General features: G+C 38.4%; 1 protein-coding gene across 6 annotated transcripts in view; it reads left to right on the top strand.

Moving 5' to 3' along the window:
* The window catches only part of LOC122441822 (WD repeat containing planar cell polarity effector), a 269,354-nt gene that overhangs the window by 159,619 nt on the left and 85,150 nt on the right, over positions 1-24,585 (top strand). For 5 of the 6 annotated variants that reach the window (XM_043468866.1, XM_043468868.1, XM_043468867.1 and 2 more), the window contains one exon: positions 22,649-22,837. The exons of the other annotated variant lie outside the window; for it this stretch is intronic. In XM_043468866.1, the coding sequence (XP_043324801.1) occupies positions 22,649-22,837 (189 nt within the window). The remainder of the gene's footprint in view (positions 1-22,648; positions 22,838-24,585) is intronic. 6 annotated transcript variants of the gene reach the window in all.

Raw genomic sequence — 24,585 nt, 5'->3', positions numbered from 1 at the left:
TTTTTTTTGTTCCTCATCCCATCAATATGCTTACATTTCAAACATGTAGTTTCCTTAAGAAAGTTTTGTGGATGATTTTCTAAAATGTCAAGGTCCATTATATATTCAAAAATTTTGAAATTGCATTAATTTTCCATCACATGAATAAAAAGCCTGAGCTGTCCATATATGACACCTTTCAAAATAAACTGTCTACTAAAAAAATTCCTTAAGAAATAGTACATATGAAAATATTTTAAAAGTACTTACTGTGTCCATTGTAAAATTCTGTGTGTAGGAATATAATACTTTTTCTATTAAGTTATTTTAGATGAGTGTTCATTTCTTTCCAGATTGAAAATGTGTAAAGCAAATGTTTTAAAAGAAGAGGAAGGAAAATGCTTGGTTAGAATTTGCTAAAGATATTTGTGTAACTTTATGTTTTTCTTCTAGATAAAAATTCAAAAAATTATTTCAATATTAGGAAAATTATGTATTAATGTATACTATTTCAACCAGGAGGCTTTAAAGCAGAATTTTATTTGCCTTCTAAAGGTTGGCATTACCAGCTATGTCCTAAAATATATGATATTTTTTAGGCAGTTTTGATAATGTAACATTCTTGAGAGGAACTCTTAGGTTTTAAAAAAAATATTTCAATTAGTGCATATTATTGCAACCTGAAAACATAGAAAAGTAGATACATTTCAAAACCCCTTACAGGATCTGGTTCTGTGGTACAAAGTTGTTTTTAAAAACATTGTAGTGTTTGTTAAATAACAGTCAGTTTACTTTTTGTTTTTAATGGATCTACTTGCCTCTGAAATAGAAGGAATGAAATAAGTCTAATGAAAATGACTTAACTTGAAAGCTATCAGGGATATAAGTGAGGGCTGTGTTCTTTTCACATGAAAAAAAAAAAGAACCTAAATCCATTCATAACATTAGTATTATCTAAGAAAAATATGTTTGGAATCTCATCTATTATGAGATAATCCAGTTCTACTTTGACTAGCTTACGCGTTTAATAGTAGTATGTCTCCACCCACAACACTTATTAAAGTGGCTGTTAGATGTTCTGCATATCTGTTGAAACTCTCTGCCTCTCTCTGTATATCCCAGTTACCTGTCAAACAAGAAGGCAGTCTACTAACATATACCTAGCTTTTCTTCAGCCCTCCCTTGTGGGCCTGCTCACAACAGCTTTGCAAAAAGCACAGCTTTCTCTTCCTATCTCTAGCACATTTGCCTTCTTACTAAAGTAAACAGGCTCTCAGTGTAGGGATTTAGAGGGCTTCCTGCTAATTGCCAGCTTGTAAACTTAATTGGACTATCTCCCTGGGCACTGTTCCTAAATCAATTAGGCAATGAGTTGGCTGTCACCTCTTTTTCCCAAGTAGGTCTCTTGGAAGAGAATTATCCAATAGAAGTCAAGCATTCAAATGAAAAGGTGATAACTTCTGCAACTGACATTTATCATTTAAATTTTATTTTCATTATGACATACGATTTATTGAATAGGGAAATTTTACAGTCTTACAGGGTCTTTAAAAGAAGAAAACATGGAGTTTTCCAGGATTTTTGAAAATGTATTATAAGATTAGTGTTTATTATATATTATTTTTCCTAGGAAGAGTAGATTCCTTGAAACAGTATATTCCAGCTAACAGATCTTTTTCTTTCTTCTTTTTTTTTTTTTAAAGAAAACCCTGTTTAAAGAACAGATTTTTCTTAGGATCTGCTACTAAATACATCCAGAAATTTTAATATACTTCTTGAATTAACACAGTGCTGATTCTGGGCATCCATGTGGAATTTTCATGTATAATTCAAGTTACTGCATATATAAACAGGTAGTTTCATGTGCAGTTTCCCCACTAGGGAGCATTTATGAGATGTTTTTCATATGCTTGTTATGCAAGCCTTTGGAAATTTTGACATGAAAGGTGTAGCGTACAATTTAAGAAGCTGAGATAGATCATAGTTTAAAATAGAATGCTGTCATATGTAAACGTGTCAGTGGCTGCTGCCAATATGCTAAGATTTTTGGAGTCTGACTCTTAGAATAGGTCAGTTAGTGTAATGTTGAAGGAAAACTCTGTTGAAGGCTAGAGCTTCAATTCTAAATCCTTATAATTATCACACAGATGCCACTGGAGGTTAAAAGGCCATCACCACAGTTACTATAAGAATGTGAAAAACTAGCATGTCTTCCTCAGGAGGGAGCAAGACGTGTCATCCTCCTAGGTAGAGGCAGTGTGTAATCAGAATTTCTTTACCTAACAATCATCATTCATATTTCCATATATGTAAACTGGGATTAATTTTAAAAAGAGGAGTTCCTAGTTTGTATTTCTGAGATATTAAAGCTTTTCCATTCTCATCATCACTTTTTCCAACCTTCACTGCTCTCTCATGTGATCAGCTTCTTGCCCTTTCAACAGAGAATCTCCCTTTAGTAGGTACTTCATTAACTTTATCTGCTCCTCACCACCCACCCAACCACTTACCTCCATGTACATAAATCTTTTCCGTTTCAATTCAGTGGGATAGGAACCTTCCTCTTACCTAAGACTAGTTCCATGCCGGATCCCACAGCATTCCCCTTGACACCTTTACTCTGTCACCTTCCCCGCTCTCCCCATGAATCTTGCTACATCAGCAGTCTCGGGCCCAAGCCACACCATGAAACAAAGCAACATACATACATCTGTTCCTTAAAATTGTTTCCCCTCTGTTATTGATCAAATGTTCACTGTCCTTTCACAGTCAAGCTCTTAACAGAATAGTGAACACTGAATTTCTCTGCTTCTTCACCTCCCATTCCCCCTCACAGCACCACCTTCTGGCTCTTCTTCTCTTCAATGTTCTCCTGGAACTGCTCTTGGAAAGGTCACCAGTGACTTCCTACTTGATACACATATTTCTCTTCAGTTACTTGATGACTTTTCAGCATTTGATGGCTCCTCTCATTGTTCTTGCCTTCTGTGACTCTCGATGCAACTTTTTGGTGCTTTTTTATGCTCTTCTTCTGCCTCCTCATGAAAATATTCAGGCTCTCCAAGGTTCCATCTTTAGCTCCCCTCTCCCACTTTATGCAAAATGAGAGTTTATTTGTTTATTTTTTATTTTATTTTTAAAAACTTATTTATTTTAATTGGAGGCTAACTACTTTACAGTATTATAGTGGTTTTTGCCATACACTGACATGAATCCATCATGGGTGTACATGTGTTCCCCATCCTGAACCCCTCCTCCTACCTCCCTCCCCATTCCATCCCTCAGGGTCATCCAGTGCACCAGCCCTGATCACCCTGTCTCATGCATCGAACCAAGAGTTTATTTTTGATTTTGGTATCCTGTCTCTGACCTCAGCCCAGGCCACTGCTCTCCACCCCCACATGTTAACCTGGACTACAGGAAACCTCCCCCCCAAGTCTACACGATTGCATCAGATTTATTATGTGCAGACTTGAGGTTGTCATCTTTCTCCCTGCTTCTCCTCCTATATATTCCAGTTTAAGGGATGTTATAGTCATTTAGATGGACAGAATTCCAAGTTAGAAGTCATCCTAGAATCCTCCCTCATTCCTGACACTATATCCAGTCAGCAATGAAATGCCATCAGTTCTGCCTTCTGAGGTTTTGTTCAGTCACTCAGTCGTGTCTGACTCTTTTGACCCCATGGACTGCAGCATGCCAGGCTTCCCTGTCCTTTACTATCTCCTGGAGTTTGCTCAAACTCATGTCCATTGAGTCAGTGATGTCCTCTAACCATCTCATCCTCTGTTGCCTTCTTCTCCTCCTGCTCTCAATCCTTCCCAGCATCAGGGTCTTTTCCAACGAGCTGGATCTTCACATCAGGTGGCCAAAGTATTGGAGCTTCAGCATCAGTCCTTCTAGTGAATATTCTTGGTTGATTTCATTTAGGATTGACTTATTTGATTTCCTGGTTGTCCAAGTGACTCTCAAGAGTCTTTTCCAGCACCACAGTTCAAAAGCATCAATTCTTTGGTGTTCAACCTTCTTCATGGTCCAGCTGTCACATCCATACATGACTACTGGAAAAACCATAGCTTTGACTATATGGACCTTTGACCACGAAGTGATATCTCTGCTTTTTAATACAACGTTTAGCTTTGTCATAGATTTTCTTCCTAGGAGCAAGTGTCTTTTAATTTCATAGCTGTAGTCACTGTCCACAGTGATTTTGGAACCCAAAATAGAGTCACTGTTTCAATGGTTTCCCCATCTATTTGCCATAAAGTGATGGAATTGGATGCCATGATCTCAGTTTTTTGAATGTTGAGTTTTAAGCCAGCTTTTTCACTCTCCTCTTTCACTTCCATCAAGAGACTCCTTAGTTCATCTTAGCTTTCTGCCGTAAGGGTGGTGTCATCTGATTATCTGAGGTAGTTGATATTTCTCCTGGCAATCTTGATTCCAGCTTGAGCTTAATCCAGCCCAGCATTTCTCATCATCTGCTCTGCATATATGTACTCTGTGAGGGGCTTCCCTCATAGCTCAGTTGGTAAAGAATCTGCCTGCAATTCAGGAGACCCGGGTTCGATTCCTGGGTTGGTAAGATCCCCTGGACAAGGAAATGGCAATCCACTCCAATATTCTTGCCTGGAGAATCCCATGGACAGAGGAGCCTAGCAGGTTATAATATGGGATTGCAATGAGTCGGACACGACTTAGCGACTAAACCAAACCACCACTCTGCATATAAGTTAAATAAGCAAGGTGACAGTATACAGCCTTGACGTACTCCTTTCCCAATTTTGAACCAGTTTGTTGTTCCATGTCTGGTTCTAAGTGTTGCTTCTTGACCTGCATACAGATTTCTCAGGAGGCAGGTAAGGTGGCCTGGTACTCCTATCTCTTTCAGAATCTTCCACAGTTTGTTGTGATCCACACAGTCAAAGACTTTAGTGTAGTCAATAAAGCAAAAGTAGATGTTTTTCTTGAATTCTCTTGCTTTTTTTTATGATCCAGTAGATGTTGACAATTTGATCTCTGGTAAAAAATCCAGCTTGTACATCTGGAAGTTCTCAGTTCACATACTGTTGAAATCTACCTTGAAGGATTTTGAGCATTACCTTCATTAATTGCATGTGAAATGAATGCAGTTGTGCAGTAGTTTGAACATTCTTTTACATTGCCATTCTTTGGGATTAGAATGAAAAATGGCCTTTTTCAGTCCTGTGGCCACTGCTGACCTTTCCAAATTTGCTAACATATTGAGTACAGCATTTTAACAGCATCATCTTTTAGGATTTGAAATAGCTCAACTGGAATTCCATCACCTCCACTAGCTTTCTTTGTAGTAATGCTTCCTAAGGCCTACTTGACTTCACATTCCAGGATGTCTGGCTCTAGGTGAGTGATCACACCATCATGGTTACCTGGGTCATTAAGACCTTATTTGTACAGTTTTCTGTATATTCTTGCCACCTCTTCTTAATATCTTCTGCTTCTGCTAGGTCTATACCATTTCTTTCCTATATTGTGCCCATCTTTGCATCGAATGTTCCCTTGGTATCTCTAATTTTCTCAAAGAGATCTCTAGTCTTTCCCATTCTATTTTTTTCCCTGTATTTCTTTGTACTGTTCACTTCTGTAGGCTTTCTTATCTCTCCTTGCTGTTCTTTGGAACTCTGCATTCAGATGGGTATATCTTTCCTTTTCCCTTTTGCCTTTCACTCCTTTCCCCACTGTTTGTAAGGCCTCCTCAGACACCATGTTGCTTTTTTTGCATTTCTTTTTCTTGGGTCTGGTTTTGATCACCACCTCCGGTGCAGTGTCATGAACCTCTGCCTTAGTCCTTCAGGCACTCTGTCTACCAGCTCAGATCCCTTCAATCTATTTGCCACTTCCTCTGTATAATCATAAGGGATTTGGTTTAGGTCACACCTGAATGGCCTAGAGGTTTTCCCCTACTTTATTCAATTTAAGTCTGAATTTGGCAATAAGGAGTTCATGATCTGAGTCACAGTCAGCTCGCAGTCTTGTTTTTGCTGACTGTAGGGGCTTCTCCATCTTTGGCTGCAGAGAATATGATCAGTCTGATTTTGATATTGACCATCTGGTGATGTCCATGTGTAGTGTTGTTAGAAGAGGGTGTTTGCTATGACCAGTGTGTTCTCTAGGCAAACGCTGGCAAAATGAAGCCTTTGCCCTGCTTCATTTTGTACTCTGAGGCCAAACTTGCCTGTTACTCCAGGTGTCTCTTGACTTCGTGCTTTTGTCTTCCAGTCCCCTATGATGAAAAGGACATCACTGCCTAAAACATCTCATTCTATTCAGCCTTGCTGTGACCTTAAATCTAGACCTTCCTTATTGTACCATGATCAAACAGTGGCCCTCTGTCTGTAATGCTCTGCCTTCCCATCTTCCCTACCTACCGCTCAATTAATCCCCTTAATTGCTACCAGAGTGCACATCTGGTCATAGATTTGGCTTCCCTGGTGATAAAGATTTTGCCTGCAGTGCAGGAGACCCTGGTTTGATCCCTGGGTCAGGAAGATGCCCTGAAGAAGGGATTGGCTATCCACTCCAGGATTCTCCTTGGGGAATTCCATGGGCACAGGAACGTGGTAGGCCACAGTCCATGGGGTCGCAAAGCGTTGGACATAACTGAGTGACTGACACTTTCAGTTTTCTCTTTTCTGCAGCTTGAAATCCTTCAGGAGTTAATAAGCCCCGTCTGTCTCCCAGGCTTCATCTCTCAGCTCTGCTGCCTTAGGAGCTTCCCAGTCACAGCATGTACTCTCATACTCCTCTTTCCATAGTGTGTTGATTATTCCATCTACTTACAGTGCTCCTACAATGTGCTCAGAACACCTGCAAAGTTAGGAAAAGGTTTAATGTCCAAGTGGTGATATTAAACAAATAATTAAAGCTAACTTCTTCCCTCTCATAGGATTTTGAAAATCATGGGCAATATTACGTATGTATCTGTCACTTCATCTAAACAGCAAGTAGTATGATTTTTCTCTCAGACCTTTTGTAAGAAGTATGTGTTCTTTAAAAGTTATTTTTAGTAAGTTATTTAAAGTTTACTTTGCCAAAGTGGTAACTGGTGGCAACTTATTGCTGGAAGAAAATGTCAGGTACTTTATTAGATGCCTAGTCATCTTAAAACTGGATCTCGTGTCATTTGAGATGGATTGCTATTCCAGACGGCATTCTGCTTTCTTCATACAAAAGTGATGACAGATTTTTAAATCAAGTTTTTCAAGTATAATTTACAAATAAATTATACCTATTTTAAATGTATAGATCAATGAGTTTTGGGAACTATGTATATCCGCATGATTCCCAGAGACTGTTGGAGGGCACAGACAAAGCATTGTGTGCCCGAGGAACCAGGAGAAAGGAGAAGTGACCCCACAAGAGACTGAGCCAGACCTGCCTGTGAGTGATGCAGGGTCTCCTGCAGAGGTGTGTGTCAACAGTGGCCTGCTGTGGGGTCCGGGGAGGTGCGTGTTGGCAAAAGTCTGTTTGGAGGTCACCTTTAGCCCTAACATAGAGTCTATAGCCTCAGGATAGGGTCACCTCAGGCCAAACAATTAATGGGGTTGGGGGCGGGGCGGGGACACAGCCCCACCCATCAGTAGAAAATTGGATTAAAAATTTACTGAGCATGACCCTGCCCAACAGTGCAAGACCAAGTTTTCCCCACAGTCAGTCTCTCCCATTGAGAAGAGATTCTGGCGATGCCAAAGAATGTTCAAACTGCCACACAATTGCACTCATCTCACATGCTAGCAAAGTAATACTCAAAATTCTCCAAGCTAGGCTTCAACAGTATGTGAACCGAGAACTTCCAGATGTTCAAGCTGGGTTTAGAAAAGGTAGAGGAACCAGAGATCAAATTGCCAACATCCGTTGGATCACTGAAAAAGCAACAGAGTTCCAGAAAAACATCTACTTCTGCTTTATTGACTACGCCAAATCCTTTGACTATATGGACCACAACAAACTGTGGAAAATTCTTAAGAGATAGGAATACTAGACCACCTGACCTGCCACCTGAGAAGTCTGGTCTTCAACCCCATGTACTAGGGGGAAAAAAGTACAAATATACATGACATAGAATACTACATGACATAGAATACTACATACCAATTTATTCTAAATTGGCATTTAAAGATTATCATCTTTGATTACTAATGATTATTCAGTTCAGTTCAGTCATTCAGTCATATCTGACTCTTTGCGACCCCATGGACTGCAGCACACCAGGCTTCCCTGTCCATCACCAACTCCTGGAGCTTACTCAAACTCATGTCCATTGAATCGGTGATGGCATCCAACCATCTCATCCTCTGTCGTCCCCTTCTCCTCCCACCTTCAGTCTTTCCCAGCATCAGGGTCTTTTCTAAGAAGTCAGTTCTTTGCATCAGGTGGCCAAAGTATTGGAGTTTCAGCTTCAGCATCAGTCCTTCCAGTGAATATTCAGGAGAGATTTCCTTTAGCATGGACTGGTTTGATCTCCTTTCAGTCCAAGGGACTCTCAAGAGTCTTCTCCAACACCACAGTTCAAAAGCATCAATTCTTTGGTGCTCAGCTTTCTTTATAGTCCAACTCTCACATCCATACATGACTACTGGAAAACCCAGTAGTCTGTGAATCAAGGTAAATTGAACATGGTCAAGCAGAAGATGGCAAGAGTGAACATCAACATCTTGGGAAGGGATGGGTGAATGTAATTCAGATGACCATTATGTCTACTATTATGGGCAAGAATCCCTTAGAAGAAATGAAGTAACCCTCATAGTCAACAAGAGAGTCTGAAATGCAATACTTTGGTGCAACTTCAAAAATGACAGAATGATCTCAGTTCATTTCCAAGGCAAACCATACAGTATCACAGCAATCCAAGTCTGTGCCCCAACCAGTAATGCCGAAGAAGCTGAAATTGAAAGATTCTATGAAGACCTACAAGACCTTCTAGAATGAATACCAAAAAAAGATGTCCTTTTCAGCATGGGGGATTGGAGTGCAAAAGTAGGAACTCAAGAGAGACCTGGAGGAACAAGCAAGTTTGGCCTTAGAGTACAAAATGAAGCAGCACAGAGACTAACAGTTTTGCCAAGAGAATGAAGTGGTCATAGCAAACACCCTCTTCCAGCAACCCAAGAAACAACTTTACACATGAACATCATCAGATGGTCAATACAGAAATCAGATTGATGCATTCTTTGCAGTCGAAGATGGAGAAGCTCTATTGAGTAGGCAAAGCAAGACCTCGAGCTCACTGTGGCTCAGATCATCAGTTCCTTATCACAAAATTCAGGCTTAAATTGAGGAAAGTAGGGAAAACCACACAACCATCCAGGTATGACCTAAAACAAATCCCTTATGGTTATACAGCGGAGGTGGCAAATACATTCAAGGGATTAGATCTGATAGAGTGCCTCAGGAACTACAGACGGAGGTTTGTAACATTGTATGGTGGGAGCGACCAAAACCATCCTAAAGAAAAAGAAGTGCAAGAAGGCAAAGTGATTGTCTGAGGAGGCCTTACAAATAGGTGATAAAACAAGAGAAGGGAAAAGCAAAGGAGAAAACGGAAAGATATACCCATCTGAATGCAAAGTTCCAAAGAATAGCAGTGAGAGATAAGAAAGCCTTCTTAAGTGAACAAAGCGAAGAAATAGAGGAAAGCAACAGAATGGCAAAGACTAGAGATCTCTTCAAAAAAAATTGGAGATACCGAGGGAACATTCCATGTAAATATGGGCACAGTAAAGGAAAACGGCAAGGACCTAAGAGAAGCAGAAGATATTAAGAAGAGGTGCCAAGAATATACAGAAGAACTATAAAAAAAAAAGATCTTAGTGACCCAGATAACCACAATGTTGTGGTCACTCACCTAGAGCCAGACATCCTGGAATGTGAAGTTAACTGGGTCTTAGGAAGCATTACTACCAAGAAAGCTAGTGGAGGTGATGGAATTCGAGCTGAGTTACTTCAGATCCTAAAAGATGATGCTGTTAAATTGCTGCACTCGATATGCTAGCAAATTTAGAAAATTTAGCTGTAGCCACAGGACTGGAAAAGGTGAGTTTTCATTCCAATCCCAAAGAAAGGCAATGCCAAAGAATGTTCAAACTACCATACAGTTCACTAATTTTACATGCTACCAAGATTATGCTCAAAATCCTTTAAGCTAGGCTTCAGCAGTTCATGAACTGAAAACTTTCAGGTGTATAGCTGGATTTAGGAAAGGAAAAGGAACCAGAGATCAAATTGCTAATGTCCACTATGTCATAGAAAAAGCAAGGGAATTCCAGAAAAATATCTACTTCTGCTTCACTGACTGCACTAAAGTCTTTGACTGTTGATCACAACAAACTAGAAAATTTTTAAAGAGATGGGAATCCCAGACCACTTTACCTGCCTCCTGAGAAACCTGTATGCAGGTCAACAAGCAGCAGTTAGAAACAGATATGGAACAATGGACTGTTTAAAAATTGGGAAAGGCGTATCTCAAGGCTGAATATTGTCACCCTTCTTATTTAACTTCTATGCAGAGTACATCATGCAAAATGTCGTGCTGGGTGAATCAGAAGCTGGAATCAAGATTGCTGGGAGAAATATAAGCAACCTCATATATGCAGATCATACCACTCTAATGGAGCTTCGTAGATGGAGCTGGTGATAAAGAACCTGCCTGCCAACGAAGGAGGTATAAGAGATGTGAGTTCAATCCCTGGATTGGGACGATTCCCTGGGGGCAGGTATGGAAACCCACTCAAGTATTCTTGCCTGGAGAATCCCATGGACAGAGAAACCTGGCAGGATGCAGGCCATTGGGTCACACAAATTCGGACAGGTCTGAAGTGACTTAGCATGCACACACCGCTCTAGTGGCACAAAGTGAAGAGGAACTAAAGAGCCCCTTGATGATGTTGAAAGAAGAGAGTTAAAAAGCTTTCTTAAACCTCATATAGTCATATAGTCTTTATGGACCTATATAGTTATATAGTACCTATAGTTATATAGGTTTGTATAGTCATATAGGTCCATATAGCCAAAGCTCTGGTTTTTCCATTAGTCATGTACAGATGTGAGAGTTGGACCATAAAGAAGGCTGAGCACTGAAAAACTGGTGCTTTCGAACTGTGATGTTGGAGAAGACTCTAGAGTCCCTTGGACAAGAAGGAGATCAAACCAGTCAGTCCTAAAGGTGATCAACCCTGAATATTCAGTATAAGGACTGATGCTGAAGCTGAAGCCTCAGTACTTTGGCCACCTGATGCAAAGATATGACTCATTGGAAAAGACTGAGAGCAGGAGAAGAGGGCAACAGAGGATGAGATGGTTAGATGGCATCACCGACTCAATGACCATGAGTTTCAGCAAACTCCAGGAGATAGTGAAGTACAGGGAAGCCTGGCATGCTTCAGTCCATGGGGTCGCAGAATTGAACACCACTTAAGAGACTGAACAACAATGTGATTACCACCATAATCAAGATGTAAAACATTTCCACCACCCTCAAAATTCTCTAAAGCCCCTTTGCAGTCAGTCCCTGCCTCCCTCAAAGCTAAAGCACATTGATCTGTTGTCTATTACAAGTTAGATCTGCTTTTTCTAGAATTTCATAGAAGTAGACTAATAAACTGTTACTCATTCGTATCTGGCTACTTTCACTCAGTATTAATCTCTGTGAATTTTCCATATTGGTGTGTATATCTGTACATTTTAATTTACATTATTGAGTAGTATTCCATTATATAGAGATATCACAATTTATCTTCACATGTTGACAGGCATTTGAGTTGTTCCCAATTTTAGCCAGTTTCATTGAAAATGATCTGTTCTTTCATGTACTAGTCTTTGTATGGAGGTCTATTCTGATTTCTTTTGTGAAAAACCTTGGAACTGAGCGCTACGCTAAGTTTAAGAGGAAAGTAGTTTGGAGTTCCAGTTACTCCACATCTTCACTAAAACTTGGCATTATTGCTGTTTTTAATTTTAGCCATTGTAGTAGGTGTAGTTGGTATTAGTTGGCATTTCCCTGATGAACCTTAGAGTTGTTCATCTTTTATGTGCTTATTTCTATATATTTTCCCTTGTGAATGATATCTTCAAATCTTTTGCCCCAGTTGAATTGGATTGTTTTTTATTGAATCATAAGTTTTTATATATTCTGAACATAAGTTCTTTTTTGGATACTAGTATTGTGAATATTAAGTCTATAGATCAGTTTGGGATAGAAGGACAATTTAACAATATTGTAGTGTTAGTTGCTCAGTCGTGTCCAACTCTTTGCCATCCCACAGACTGTAGCCCACCAGGCTCCTCTGTCCATGGGATTCTCCAGGCAAGAATACTGGAGTGAATTGCCATTCCATTGTCCAGAGGATCTTCCTGACCCAGGGATCGAACCCAGGTCTCCTGCATTGCAGGCAGATTCTTTACTGTTTGAGCAACAGGGAAGACCTAACAATATTGAATCTCCCAATTTATGAACACAATATATCTCTCCATTTATCCAGGCCTTTAATTTCCCCCAGCAGTGTTTTATATTTTAAAATGTACAAGATCTTGTAAATAGTTTGTTCATGTTTTTGGATGCTATTGTAAATAGTATTTTTAATTACAAGTTTTAATTGTTCATTGGGATTTTATAAAAATAAAATTTGAAAATATTAAACATGTATCCTGCAGTCCTGTTAAACTCATTCGTTGTAGTGACTTTTTATTATAGATTACTTAGGATTTTCTACATAGATGATTATTACAACTACAATTAAAAACAAGTTTCATATATTCTTATCCTACCTGCAGGCCATTTGTTTTCTCCTCTGTTTTACTATCTAGGATGGTACAATATTAAATAGGAGTGAAAACAGAGGATATCTTTGCTTTGTTTCCAATCTTAGGTGGACAGCATTTAATATAGCGAATGTATGATGTTACTGGGCTTCCCTGGTGGCTCAGATGGTAAAGAATCTGCCTGCAATGTTGGAGACCCAGGTTCGATCCATGGGTTGGGAAGATCCCATGGAGAAGCGAATGGCTACCCACTCCAGTATTCTTTTTTTTAATATATATATTTTATTGAAGTATAGTTGACCTGCCGTGTTTCAGGTGCAGAGTAAGGTGATTCAGTTAAACACATACACATATATTATTTTTGGAATTATTTTCCATTATAGGTTATTATAAGATACTGGCTGTAGTTCCCTGTAGTATACAGTACACCTTAGTTGCTTCTTGCATATCTATTTTTTTTTTTACTTAGAAATCTAGCATTCTATTCATACTAAGTCAAACAAGTGTAATCAAAATGTCATAAATTTTTTAGTTAGGCAAAAATTCATAAGTATTCTAAAATATATATATTATACATATTTTAAAGAAGAGATGGAGTAATTGAAAAAATGAAATCAGAGCACTGAATATGAAATAGAAAAAGTGAAACTAGATAAAAGATCTTCATATAGTTCAGTTGTTTCTGAATATGGCCGATCATTAGAAAAATATCTAGAGCTCTGGAGAAAAAAAAGCAATACCTAGGCATTTGTATTTTTCAGAAAGTTCCAAGGTAATTCTAATATGCATCTGGATTTTAAAAAGTGACTACAGGTTTTTCTATTAAACTGTAGTTTTGTTGATAATAGAGTTCTTTCATTTTTCTGTGGACCAGTCATGATACTATGGTATTAAGTGAGTAACAGTTATGTAATCACAAATAGTAAAAGATGTTTATCAGTTTTCACAATTAGCAGCCAGGCAAAAAATAAAAGATAGTTACAGCTGCAAGCCATAATGGGAACATGATTAACCTAAACAATATAGAATCATTACATACAGTTTGGGGGGGTCAAGCAGAGTGATGTAATAAGTGGAAGTGCTTACATGCACATGTTTTCATACACCCAGGCAGTCTATGTCTTTTGGTTGGTGCATTTAATCCATTTACATTTAAGGTAATTATCAATATGTATGATTCTATTACCATTTTCTTAATTGTTTTGGATTTATTTTCTGTAGGTCTTTCCCTTGTGTTTCCTGCCTAGAGGAGTTCCTTTAGCCTTTGTTGTAAAGCTGGTTTGGTGGTGCTGAATTCTCTTAACTTTTGCTTGTCTGTAAAGCTTTTGATTTCTCCATCAAACTGAATGAGAGTCTTGCTGAGGAGAGTGTTCTTGGTTGTAGCTTCTTCCCTTTCATCACTTTAAATATATCATGCCATTCCCTTCTGGCTTGTAGAATTTCTGTTGAGAAATCAACTGATAGCCTGATGGGAGTTACCTTTGTATGTTATTTGTCATTCTTCCCTTATTGCTTTTAATATTTTATCTTTGTCTTTAATTTTTGTCAGTTTTAATTACTACGTGTCTTGGTATGTTCCTCCTTGGGTTTTTCCTGCCTGGGACACTCTGTGCTTCCTGGACTTGGTTGACTATTTCCTTTCCCATGTTAGGGAAGTTTTCAACTATTATCTCTCAAAATATTTTCTCAGGTTCCTTCTCTCTCTCTTCTCCTTCCAGAACCCCTATAATGCGAATGTTGGTGTGTTTAATGTTGTCCCTGAGTCTTTTAGATTGTCTTCATTTCTTTTTATTCTTTTTTCTATATTCTGTTCTGTGGAAGTGATTTCCACCACTCTATTCCTCAGGTCATTTGTCCCTTCTTCTGCCTCAGTTATTCTGTTGTTGATTTCTTCTCATGTGTTATTCATCTGTTCTTTAATTTTTCTAGGTTTTGGTAAACATTTTTTGGATCTTCTCTATTGTTTTCTCAATATTCTGGATCATCTTCACTAACATTATTTTGGAATTTTGTTTCTGGAAGGTTGCCTATCTCCACTTCATTTAGTTTTTTTTCTGGTATTTTACCTTGTCTCTTTATCTGGAACGTAGCTTTCCGCTGTTTCATCTTGATGAACTTTCTGTAATGGTTTTTTTCTAGCCGCAATGGGACTGTGGTTCTTCTTGCTTCTTCTGTCTGCCCTCTGATGGAGGAGGCGAAGAGGCTTGTGTCAGCTTCCTGATAGGAGGGACTGGTGGTAGGAAAGACAGGGCCTTGCTCTGGTGGACAGGGCCTTGCTCAATAAAGCTAATCCAATTATCTGCTGATGGGTGGGTTGTGCTCCCTCCCTGGTAGTTGTTTGGCCTGAGATGACCTGGGGTCTACAGGCTATATGGTAGGGTTAACCTCCAAGAGGCTTACACCAGCTCGACTTGCTGCTGCCAGTGTCCCCATCCCCATGGTGAGCCCCCGCTGACCCAGGCCTTCACAGGAGAACCTCCAACACTAACAAGGACATTTTGATTCAGTCTCCTGTGGGGTCACTGCTCCTTTCCTCTGGGTCTTGGTGCATGCAAGATTTCGTTTGTGCCCTCCAAGACTGGAGTCTCTGTTTCCCCCAGCCCTGTGGAAGTTCGATAATCAAATTCCACTGGCCTTCAAGGTCAGATTCCTTCAGGATTTCCAGTCCCTTTGTCAGATCCCCAGGCTGGGAAACCTGATGTTGGGTTCAGAACCTCCACAATGGCGGGAAAACTTCTTTGGTATTATTGTTCTCCAGTTTGTGGGTCAGTCACCTGGTGGGCATGGGATTTGATTTTAACATGATTGTGCCCCTCCTACCATCTCCCTCCGGCTTCTTTGTCATTGGGCATTGGGTATCTTTTTTTGGTGGGTTCCAGCATTCTCCTGTCAATGGTTGTTCAGAAGATAGTTGTAATTTTGGTGCTCTTGCAGAAGAAGATGAACTCATGTCCTTCTTCTCCGTCATCTTGAACTGGAAGCCCACTCTAGTATTCTTGCCTGGGAAATCCCATGGACAGAGAAGCTGGCTGCTACAGTCAACAGGGTTGCAAAGAGCCAGACGCAACTGAGCAACTAGTGGGCACACACGATGGGAGGAGGTTGAGGGAGTCCCCTTCTAGTCCTAGTCTACTGGGTTATGTTTTCTTCAGTGGATGTTCGGTTTCTTCAAGTGCTTTTTCTGTGTTAAAATGATTGTGTGATTTTTCTGGTCATATAGTGAACTGATTAGTTTTCAGATGTTTCAGTGACCTTGCATTTGTGGGATAAATCTCTTGTTCATGGTATATTATCTTTTTAATATGTTGCTTAATTTGTTAATATTCTGTTAAGGATTTTTGTATTTGTTTACGGGAGGTACTGACCTTTAGTTTTCTTTTTCTTCTCCTGTAATGTTTGTCAGTTTTGGTCTCAATATAATGCTGACATCATTAAATGCAATAGGAGTCATTCCCTCCTCTTATATTTTGAGTTATGTAAAGGTGATATTCTTTCTTCTCTTACTGTTTGAGACAGTTCACCAATGAAGTCATCTGGTTTTTTTGTGTGTGTATGTTTAAAGGTTTTTAAACATCCAAATTTAAATAATATAGGATCATTCAAGTTATCTGTTTTTATTTCTTCTTAAATGAGATTTGATAATTTGTGTCTTTCAAGGAATACATTTCATTTAAATTATATTTATATCTATAAAGTTAGTCATATTATTCACTTACTATTTTTTAATGTCTGTGGGTCCTGTAGTGATTATTGTTGATACTGAGAAGTGTATCTTCTCTTTTCCTCAATTTAGGCAGAAGTTGGTCAATTTTATACATTGTTCCAAAGAACCAGCTTTTGTTTTCATTAATTTTCTCAATAATAAGTATGTAATATTTATTATAATATTATAAATATAATAACATAGTATTATAAATATAATAACATAGTATTATAAATATAATAATATAATATTATAAATATACTTTTAAAAATATTTCTTCTCTTTCTTTTAGGTCTTATTTACTCTTCTTTCTCTAAGTGTTCTTAGTGTGGAAACTTGGATTGTTGATTTTAGACATTTTTTCTTTTCTAACTGAAATGTAATGCTAGTAATTTCCCTTTAAGTAATACCATAACCACAGCTATATCTCACAAATTTTATTGATATATTTTCATTTATTTCAAAATATTTTCTATATACTTTATACAATATTGATTAATTTCTAAATATTTAAAGATTTTTCAGGTTTTTTCCCGTACTTCCTAGTTATGTTACTATATTTTGCTATTATCTCTGTGTTTGGGGAGATTACAGTTGTTTTATTTGTGTGTGCCTCGTCACTTCAGTTGTGTCTGACTCTCTGCAACCTCCATGAACCATGGCCCGCCAGGCTCCGCTGTCCATGGGATTCTCCAGGCAAGAATACTGGAGTGGGTTGCCGTTTCCTTCTCCAGTGATAAAGTATGAAGTGAAGTAGTCAAGTGAAGTCGCCCAGTCGTGTCCGACTCTTTGCGACCCCATGGACTGTAGCCTACCAGGCTCCTCTGTCCATGAGATTTTCCAGGCAAGAGTACTGGAGTGGGTTGCCATTTCCTTCTCCTGTTTTATTTGTATGGTAGAAATATTACATAACAGTGTGCAGTGGTACATCACTTCCTTGTTCCATGCTCCATGACATCACATTAGTGCTTGAAGTCAACCGTAGTGGGGGTGGTTATACCACATACATTTACCAGCACACTTAGGATATCAGTGGGATGTTTTGTCACTTGAAAATCTTGGTGTATAAATCCTTATATACCAAAAATCCTCCAGATATCTTTATGTTTTATATCGATTTTGGTTATACTGTGGTTTGGGAAACTATTTTGTATTATTTCAATGCATTTAAACTTAATGAGGCTTGTTTTATCTCCCAGAATAATGCTCCATCTTGGTTGGTGTTATATATGCACTTAAAAGAATGTGTATACTCTGCCGTTGTTGGGTGAAGAGTATTGTAAATGTCAATTAGTTCCAATTCACTGATAATGTTTTTCGAGTATTTTCTGTTGTTACAGATTTTCTGTTTATACATTTTCTCAACTAGTTAGAGAGATGTGCTGAAATCTCCAGTGATAATTGTGGATTTTACTTTTTCTCCTTTTAGTTTCATCATTTTTACTTTATTATTTTAGAGGTCTGTTATTAAGTGTTATGTTTCTTCATGAATTGTCAATGTTTTATTATAAAGTTCTAGAATTCTAGACAGATTGATTTTTATCTCTCAACATTTTAAAAAACCCTACTGTTGTCTCTAGATTGTATTATTTCAGAAACAAAGTTGACACTTACTAAATCTTTATTTCCCTATGCATCATGTGTCTTTTTTAATTGGCTGCTTTTTAGGTTTTTCTCTTTATCACCTTTTAAACAATTTGAATTATGACTATATGTTAGCTTTTCCTCTCAATACATCAATTATTTCTCATGTTAGAAGTATTAGGATATAGACAGACTCAATAGATTTCAGATATTTTGTTGTCTTCAAAATTCTTAAACATTAATATCTACTGTAAAGGAACCACACTGATTTATGAAGACTTCTAGCACTTTACTGTAGGATCATGAAGGTTTTCGGAGAAGGCAATGGGAACCCACTCTAGTACTCTTGCCTGGGAAATCCCATGGATGGAGGAGCCTGGTAGGCTACAGTCCATGGGGTCGTGAAGAGTTGGACACGACTGAGAGACTTCACTTTCATGCACTGGAGAAGGAAATGGCAACCCACTCCAGAATTCTTGCCTGGAGAATCCCAGAGACGGGAGCCTGGTGGGCTGCTGTCTGTGAGGTCGCCAGAGTCGGACATGACTGATGTGACTTAGCAGCAGCAGCAGCATGAAGACTTTTGGACAGTAGCATTTGTCGATTCTGCCAACACAAAAAGAATAGTAAAGTTTTATTGCTTAGTATAGTGGGGGTGCTGGTGTAAGTTGCTTCAGTTCTTTCTTACTCTTTGTGACCCTGTGGACTGTAGCCCTCCAGGCTCCTATGTCCATGAGATTCGCCAGGCAAGAATACTGGAGTGGGTTGCCATTTTCTCCCTCCAGAATAGTCAGGGTAATTCCCCAGATTCCTTATCAAGTTGAGTCCTGCTGGTATAGCACAAGATCTCATTTTTATATGAGTTTGAAGTTAATATAAATAATTTCAGGACCTTTCTCACGAGCTAATACATTTTTAAAAATTCTGAAACCTATAACTATTTCGGGTAAATGATGATGATGACAGTAATGAAGAGTTATAGTAGTATATTATATACTTTACAGATTCCAAATAACTTCACATACATTTTCTTATTTAACTTATGATTATTTGTACTGAGAAGTTTTTGTAGATTCACTCAAATCAGTAAATGTTTGCAGAAGGAAAAAGATTTTACAAACAAATATTTTTTAAAAGCTTAAAAAAAAACTTAAAAGGTGCTAGTACTTATTGTCATTTTATTACACAGAATTTGTTAGTTTCAAAAGAGTTCTTCCATATTTAAAAGATAAGATAAAATTCTAACAGAATGCCTCTCCCCCCACTCCCTGCTTTGTTTGATGTTCTTATTTCTCTTAGCTTAGAAGTGGATTTTCTTTAGTTATGCAAGAGGATCAATAACAAGATTAAATTATTTCTTTACAAATAATCATTTCTTTACAATAATCTCAAAAATGACAGAATGGTCTCCGTTCGTTTCCAAGGCAAACCATTCAATATTACAGTAATCCAAGTCTATGCCCCAACCATTAGTGCTGAACAAGCTGAAATTCAATGGATCTGTGAAGACCTATAAGACCTTCTAGAACTAACACTCAAAAAAGATGTCCTTTTCATTATAGGGGACTGGAATGCAAAAGTAGGAAGTCAAAAGATACCTGGAGTAACAGGCAAATTCAGCCTCAGAGTACAAAATGAAGTAGGGCAAAGGCTAATAGAATTTTGCCAAGGGAAGGCACTGGTCATAGCAAACACCCTCTTCCAACAATACAAGAGAAGACTCTACATGTGGACATCACCAGATGGTCAATACTTTAATCAGATTGATTATATTCTTTGCAGCCAAAGAGGGGGAAGCTCTATACAGTCAGTAAAAATAAGACTGGGAGCTGGCAGTGGCTCAGATCATGAACTCCTTATTGCCAAATTCAGACTGAAATTGAAGAAAGTAGGGAAAAATCACTAGATCACTCAGGTGTGACCCAAATCAAATCCCTTATGATTATACAGTGGAATTAACAAACAGATTCAAGGGATTAGATCTGATAGAGTGCCTGAAGAAATATGGACGGAGGTTTGTGACATTGTATAGGAGGCAGTGATCAAGACCATCCCAAGAAAAAGAAATGAAAAAAAGGCAAAATGGTTGTCTGAAGGGGCTATACTAATAGCTGTGAAAAGAAGAGAAGCTAAAGGTAAAGGAGAAAAGGATATATCCATTCGAATGCAGAGTTCCAAAGAATAGCAAGGAGAGATAAGAAAGCCTTCCTCATTGATCATTGCAAAGAAATAGATGAAAACAATAGAATGGGAAAGACTAGAGATTGTTTCAAGAAAATTAGATATACCGAGGGAACATTTCATGCAAAGATGGACTCAATAAAGGACAGAAATGGTATGGACCTAATAGAAGCAGAAGATGTTAAGAAGAGGTGACAGGAATACACAGAAGAACTATACAAAAAAGATCTTCATGACCCAGATTACCACGATGGTGTGATCACTCACCTAGATCCAGATGTCCTGGAATGCGAAGTCAAGTGGCTCTTAGGAAGTATCACTACTAACAAAGCTAGTGGCGGGAATGGAATTCCAGCTGAGCTATTTCAAATCCTAAAAGATGATGCTATGAAAGTGCTGCACTCAATATGCCAGCAAGTTTGGAAAACTCAGCAGTGGCACGGCTGTATATTGTCACCCTGCTTATGTAACTTATATGCAGAGTACATCATGTGAAATGCCAGACTGGATGAAGCACAAGCAGGAATTAAGATTGCTGGGAGAAATATCAATAACCTCAGATACACAGACACCACCACCCTTATGGCAGAAAGCGAAGAACTCAGGAGCCCTCTGATGAAAGTGAAATAGGAAAGTTAAGAAGTTGGCTTAAAACTCAGCATTCAGAAAACGAAGGTCATGGCTTCAGGTCCCATCACTTCATGGCAAATAGATGGGGAAACAATGGAAACAGTGAGAGACTTTATTTTGGGGGGCTCCAAAATCACTGCAGATGATGACTGGAGCCATGGAATTAAAAGATGCTTGCTCCTTGGAAGGAAAGCTATGACCAACCTAGATTAAAAACCAGAGACATTGCTCTGCCAGCAAAGGTCTGTTTAATCAAAGCTATAGTTTTTCCTAAGTCATGTATGGATGTGCGAGTTGGACTATAAAGAGAGCTGCATGCTGAAGAATTGATGCTTTTGAACTGTGGTGTTGGAGAAGACTCTTCAGAGTCCCTTGGACTGCAAGGAGATCCAACCAGTCCATCCTAAAGGTGATCAGTCCAGAATATTCATTGGAAGGACTGATGCTGAAGGTCAAGCTCCAATACCTTAGCCACCTGATGAGAAGAACTGATGCCTTGGAAAAGACCCTGATGCCAGGAAAGATCGAAGGTGGAAGGATAAGGGGACGACAGAGGATGAGATGGTTGGATGGTATCACCGACTCAATGGACATGAGTTTGAGCAAGCTCCAGGAATTGGTGATGGACAGGGAAGCCTGGCATGCTGCAGTCCATGGGGTCGCAAAGGGTCAGATACAACTGAGTGACTGCACTGAACTGAATAATCATTAGTAATCAAAGATGATAATCTTTAAATGCCAATTTAAAGTAAATTGGTATGTGGTATTCTTTTTTTTTCTCTATTTTTATTTTATTTTATTTTTCTTCTCTCAATTATTTTTATTAGTTGGAGGCTAATTACTTTACAATATTCTAGTGGTTTTTGACATTGACATGATACATTGACATGAATCAGCCATGGATTTACATGTGTTCTCCATCCTGAACCTCCCTCTCACCTCCCTCCCTATCCCATCCCTCTGGGTCATCCCAGTGCACCAGCCCCGAGCACTTGTCTCATGCATCCAACCTGGACTGGCGATCTGTTTCACACTGAATAATATGCATGTCATGAATATTTGTACTTTTTTCTGCCAAGTACATGGGGCTGAAGATCAGATGCAACCTAGAACTAATGAATCTGGTCAATAAGAATTGTGTTACATCAAAATTCTGTCTTTACGTATATACCACAGGGACTTCCCTGGTGGTCCAGTGGTTAAGAATCTGCCTTCCAATGCAGGAGACGTGGGTTTGATTCTTGATCAGGGAACTAAGATCTCGTGAGGCAACTGAACCCACATGCCGCTACTAAAGAAGCCATGTGCTTGTGCCACAGCTGCTGAGCCCACATGCTCTGGAGCTTGTGCCCCATAACTAGAGAAGCCTGTGCACTGCAACGAAAAGACCACCTTTCGCAGTGAAGACCCAGCACAGCTAAAAATACACACACACACAATAGAGGCCTAAATCACATATGGGAAATTCAGTTAGCTATTGTGATTTACCTAAAAGTTCTCACAGTTATTCATTTTTAGTCTAAGCAGTTTGATCATGTAGAGTAAAAAGTTTTAATATATGGTGAATGGTAAGCATAAGCAAGATGGAGTTGATAGGTGATACTTGAAGATTTGACCACAGTGCCATATATGAGTATTGGCCCCCACAAACCCCACGTTTCAAGCTCTTTATGCAAGAAAAGATCACTGTTTTTTTTTTCCTCTCGAGAATTAAACATGTTTTTGTTATTTTTATTTTTAAATGATTCACTTGATTTTATATATTTTTTGTGACAGGTATCTTCACACAAGGACACCTGGGTCTGGTAGACATCATCTTCCAGTATGTTCACTGTGATGAGATCTATGAGGCAATAAACATCCTGAGTAGTATGAACTGGGACACTCTGGGCTATGAGTGCTTTATCAGCATGTGTGCCATTGTAAACCATCTTCTTAGACAAAAGCTCACACCAGAGAGAGAAGGTCAGAATTAAAATATATTTCATAAGTGAGTTTTGTATATACATGAAATATGTTTTATGAGTTGGTTATTTTTTTGAGGATGCTTTGGAGTTGTGTTACTGTAACTTAAAAGACAAAAATATTCATGCCGTATTAAACTGACAAAATCAGGTATCAAATAATTACTCCCATATGGTAACTTACTGTATAGTATTTGTCAACATAATAACTTTTCCGTATATACCTGTATTGGAACTCACAATGAAGTCATTGCACATTTCAGACTAAATTCATATATAGAATATGCTCAGAGTTTAAACTTTGATGAGGAATTTAATGTGCTTTCTAGGGTTTGGAAGACAAAGGGTCCTAAACAAAAATCCTTATTTCTCCTTCACTTTAAACATTAGTATTTCTCACATCGCAAGTTCTTTGTCCAGACAGTAGACCTTACCAGACAGTAGACCTTACCACTGATTGTGTGTGTGTGTGTGTGTGTGTGTGTGTGTGTGTGTGTGTGACAGAGAGAGAATTACAGCTTAGGTTGTCCTCCTTGTTCACTGATTGTGTGTGTGTGTGTGTGTGTGTGTGTGTGTGTGTGTGTGTGTGTGACAGAGAGAGAATTACAGCTTAGGTTGTCCTCCTTGTTTTCATTCTAACTTAAGACTTCTAATCGCCCTCTACCTTCTGGCTGCTTGGATTTCCTAACCTTCTGTAAATAAGTAATTTTTGTCCATAGGATCTCAGATGTTTATTTTCAGAGAGAGATGAGGCACTGTAACCTCCCCAACAAAAAAAGGGAAAAAAAAGTGCCACATGCAATAATGAAATCAGTTTTTATATTTTCCAGTATATATTATTTTTATGAGTAATTTATTTTCTTAATGTAAAATGCATCTAAACATTCTTGAATTTGTATCTTTATTTCAAATGTTTGTGATTAGCATTGACATTAATAGTGGGAAACCATGGCCAATGAAGACGTTTCTATAGGTGATTTATAAAGTAAAGAAAACAGGAAATATTTCAAAAAGCCTTTACTGGAGAGCTTTTTCCCTCACTGTTTTCTTTCCATATTTATAGATTTTCTTATTCCATTTTATTCCATTTCAAAGTAAACATGGTAGATAGTATTCTGTACCTAACCTTCTTTTTAGTAATTTTGGAGAAGAATAATCAGTATGAACATGTTCTTTTAAGAAGTCTGCATCATGAGACTTGGCCTCAACTCAAAGGAGGCCCACAATATTTATTTAATGTTAACTGAATGTGCTTTTTGGAGGTAGTCCAACACATCTATGGAGATTCCAGTGCATCTGCAATGAGAAAATGCCTAGCACATGTTTGACCCACAGTAGGTACTCAATGGATATTAGTTAAAAATAAAAGAGTATAACTTCAGAATTTGGGGGCTCTAAGATTACTGTAATATTTTCACCTGCAGAGTTATCTCCAGTAATTATTTGTTAGTATTGGTATACTCTCAAGATTAGGTAGATAGCAGGGTCCCTAAAGAAAGCCTGTTGTGGTACACATAACCCATGTAAGAGATGATAAATTTACAGTTGAGGAAATATGAAGACAACAATATATTGACTCTTACTCAGAACACCGTGAAATTGTTAGCACCGTAGTGAATTTGTGTTATAAGATTCCTGTGTAGTAAGTAAGATTATTAGGGAATTCACAAATGGGTATTATCAGGTTCCTGCCTTAATAAAGGATATTATCAAGGAACCATATTGGGTGGATAGGGAAATAAAAAATTT

This window comes from Cervus canadensis, chromosome 5 (assembly GCF_019320065.1).
Source record: "Cervus canadensis isolate Bull #8, Minnesota chromosome 5, ASM1932006v1, whole genome shotgun sequence".
In the NCBI taxonomy this organism is placed as follows: domain Eukaryota; kingdom Metazoa; phylum Chordata; class Mammalia; order Artiodactyla; family Cervidae; genus Cervus; species Cervus canadensis.
Note: the sequence above shows the minus strand (reverse complement) of the source record. Positions and strands in the feature narration are given on the sequence as shown.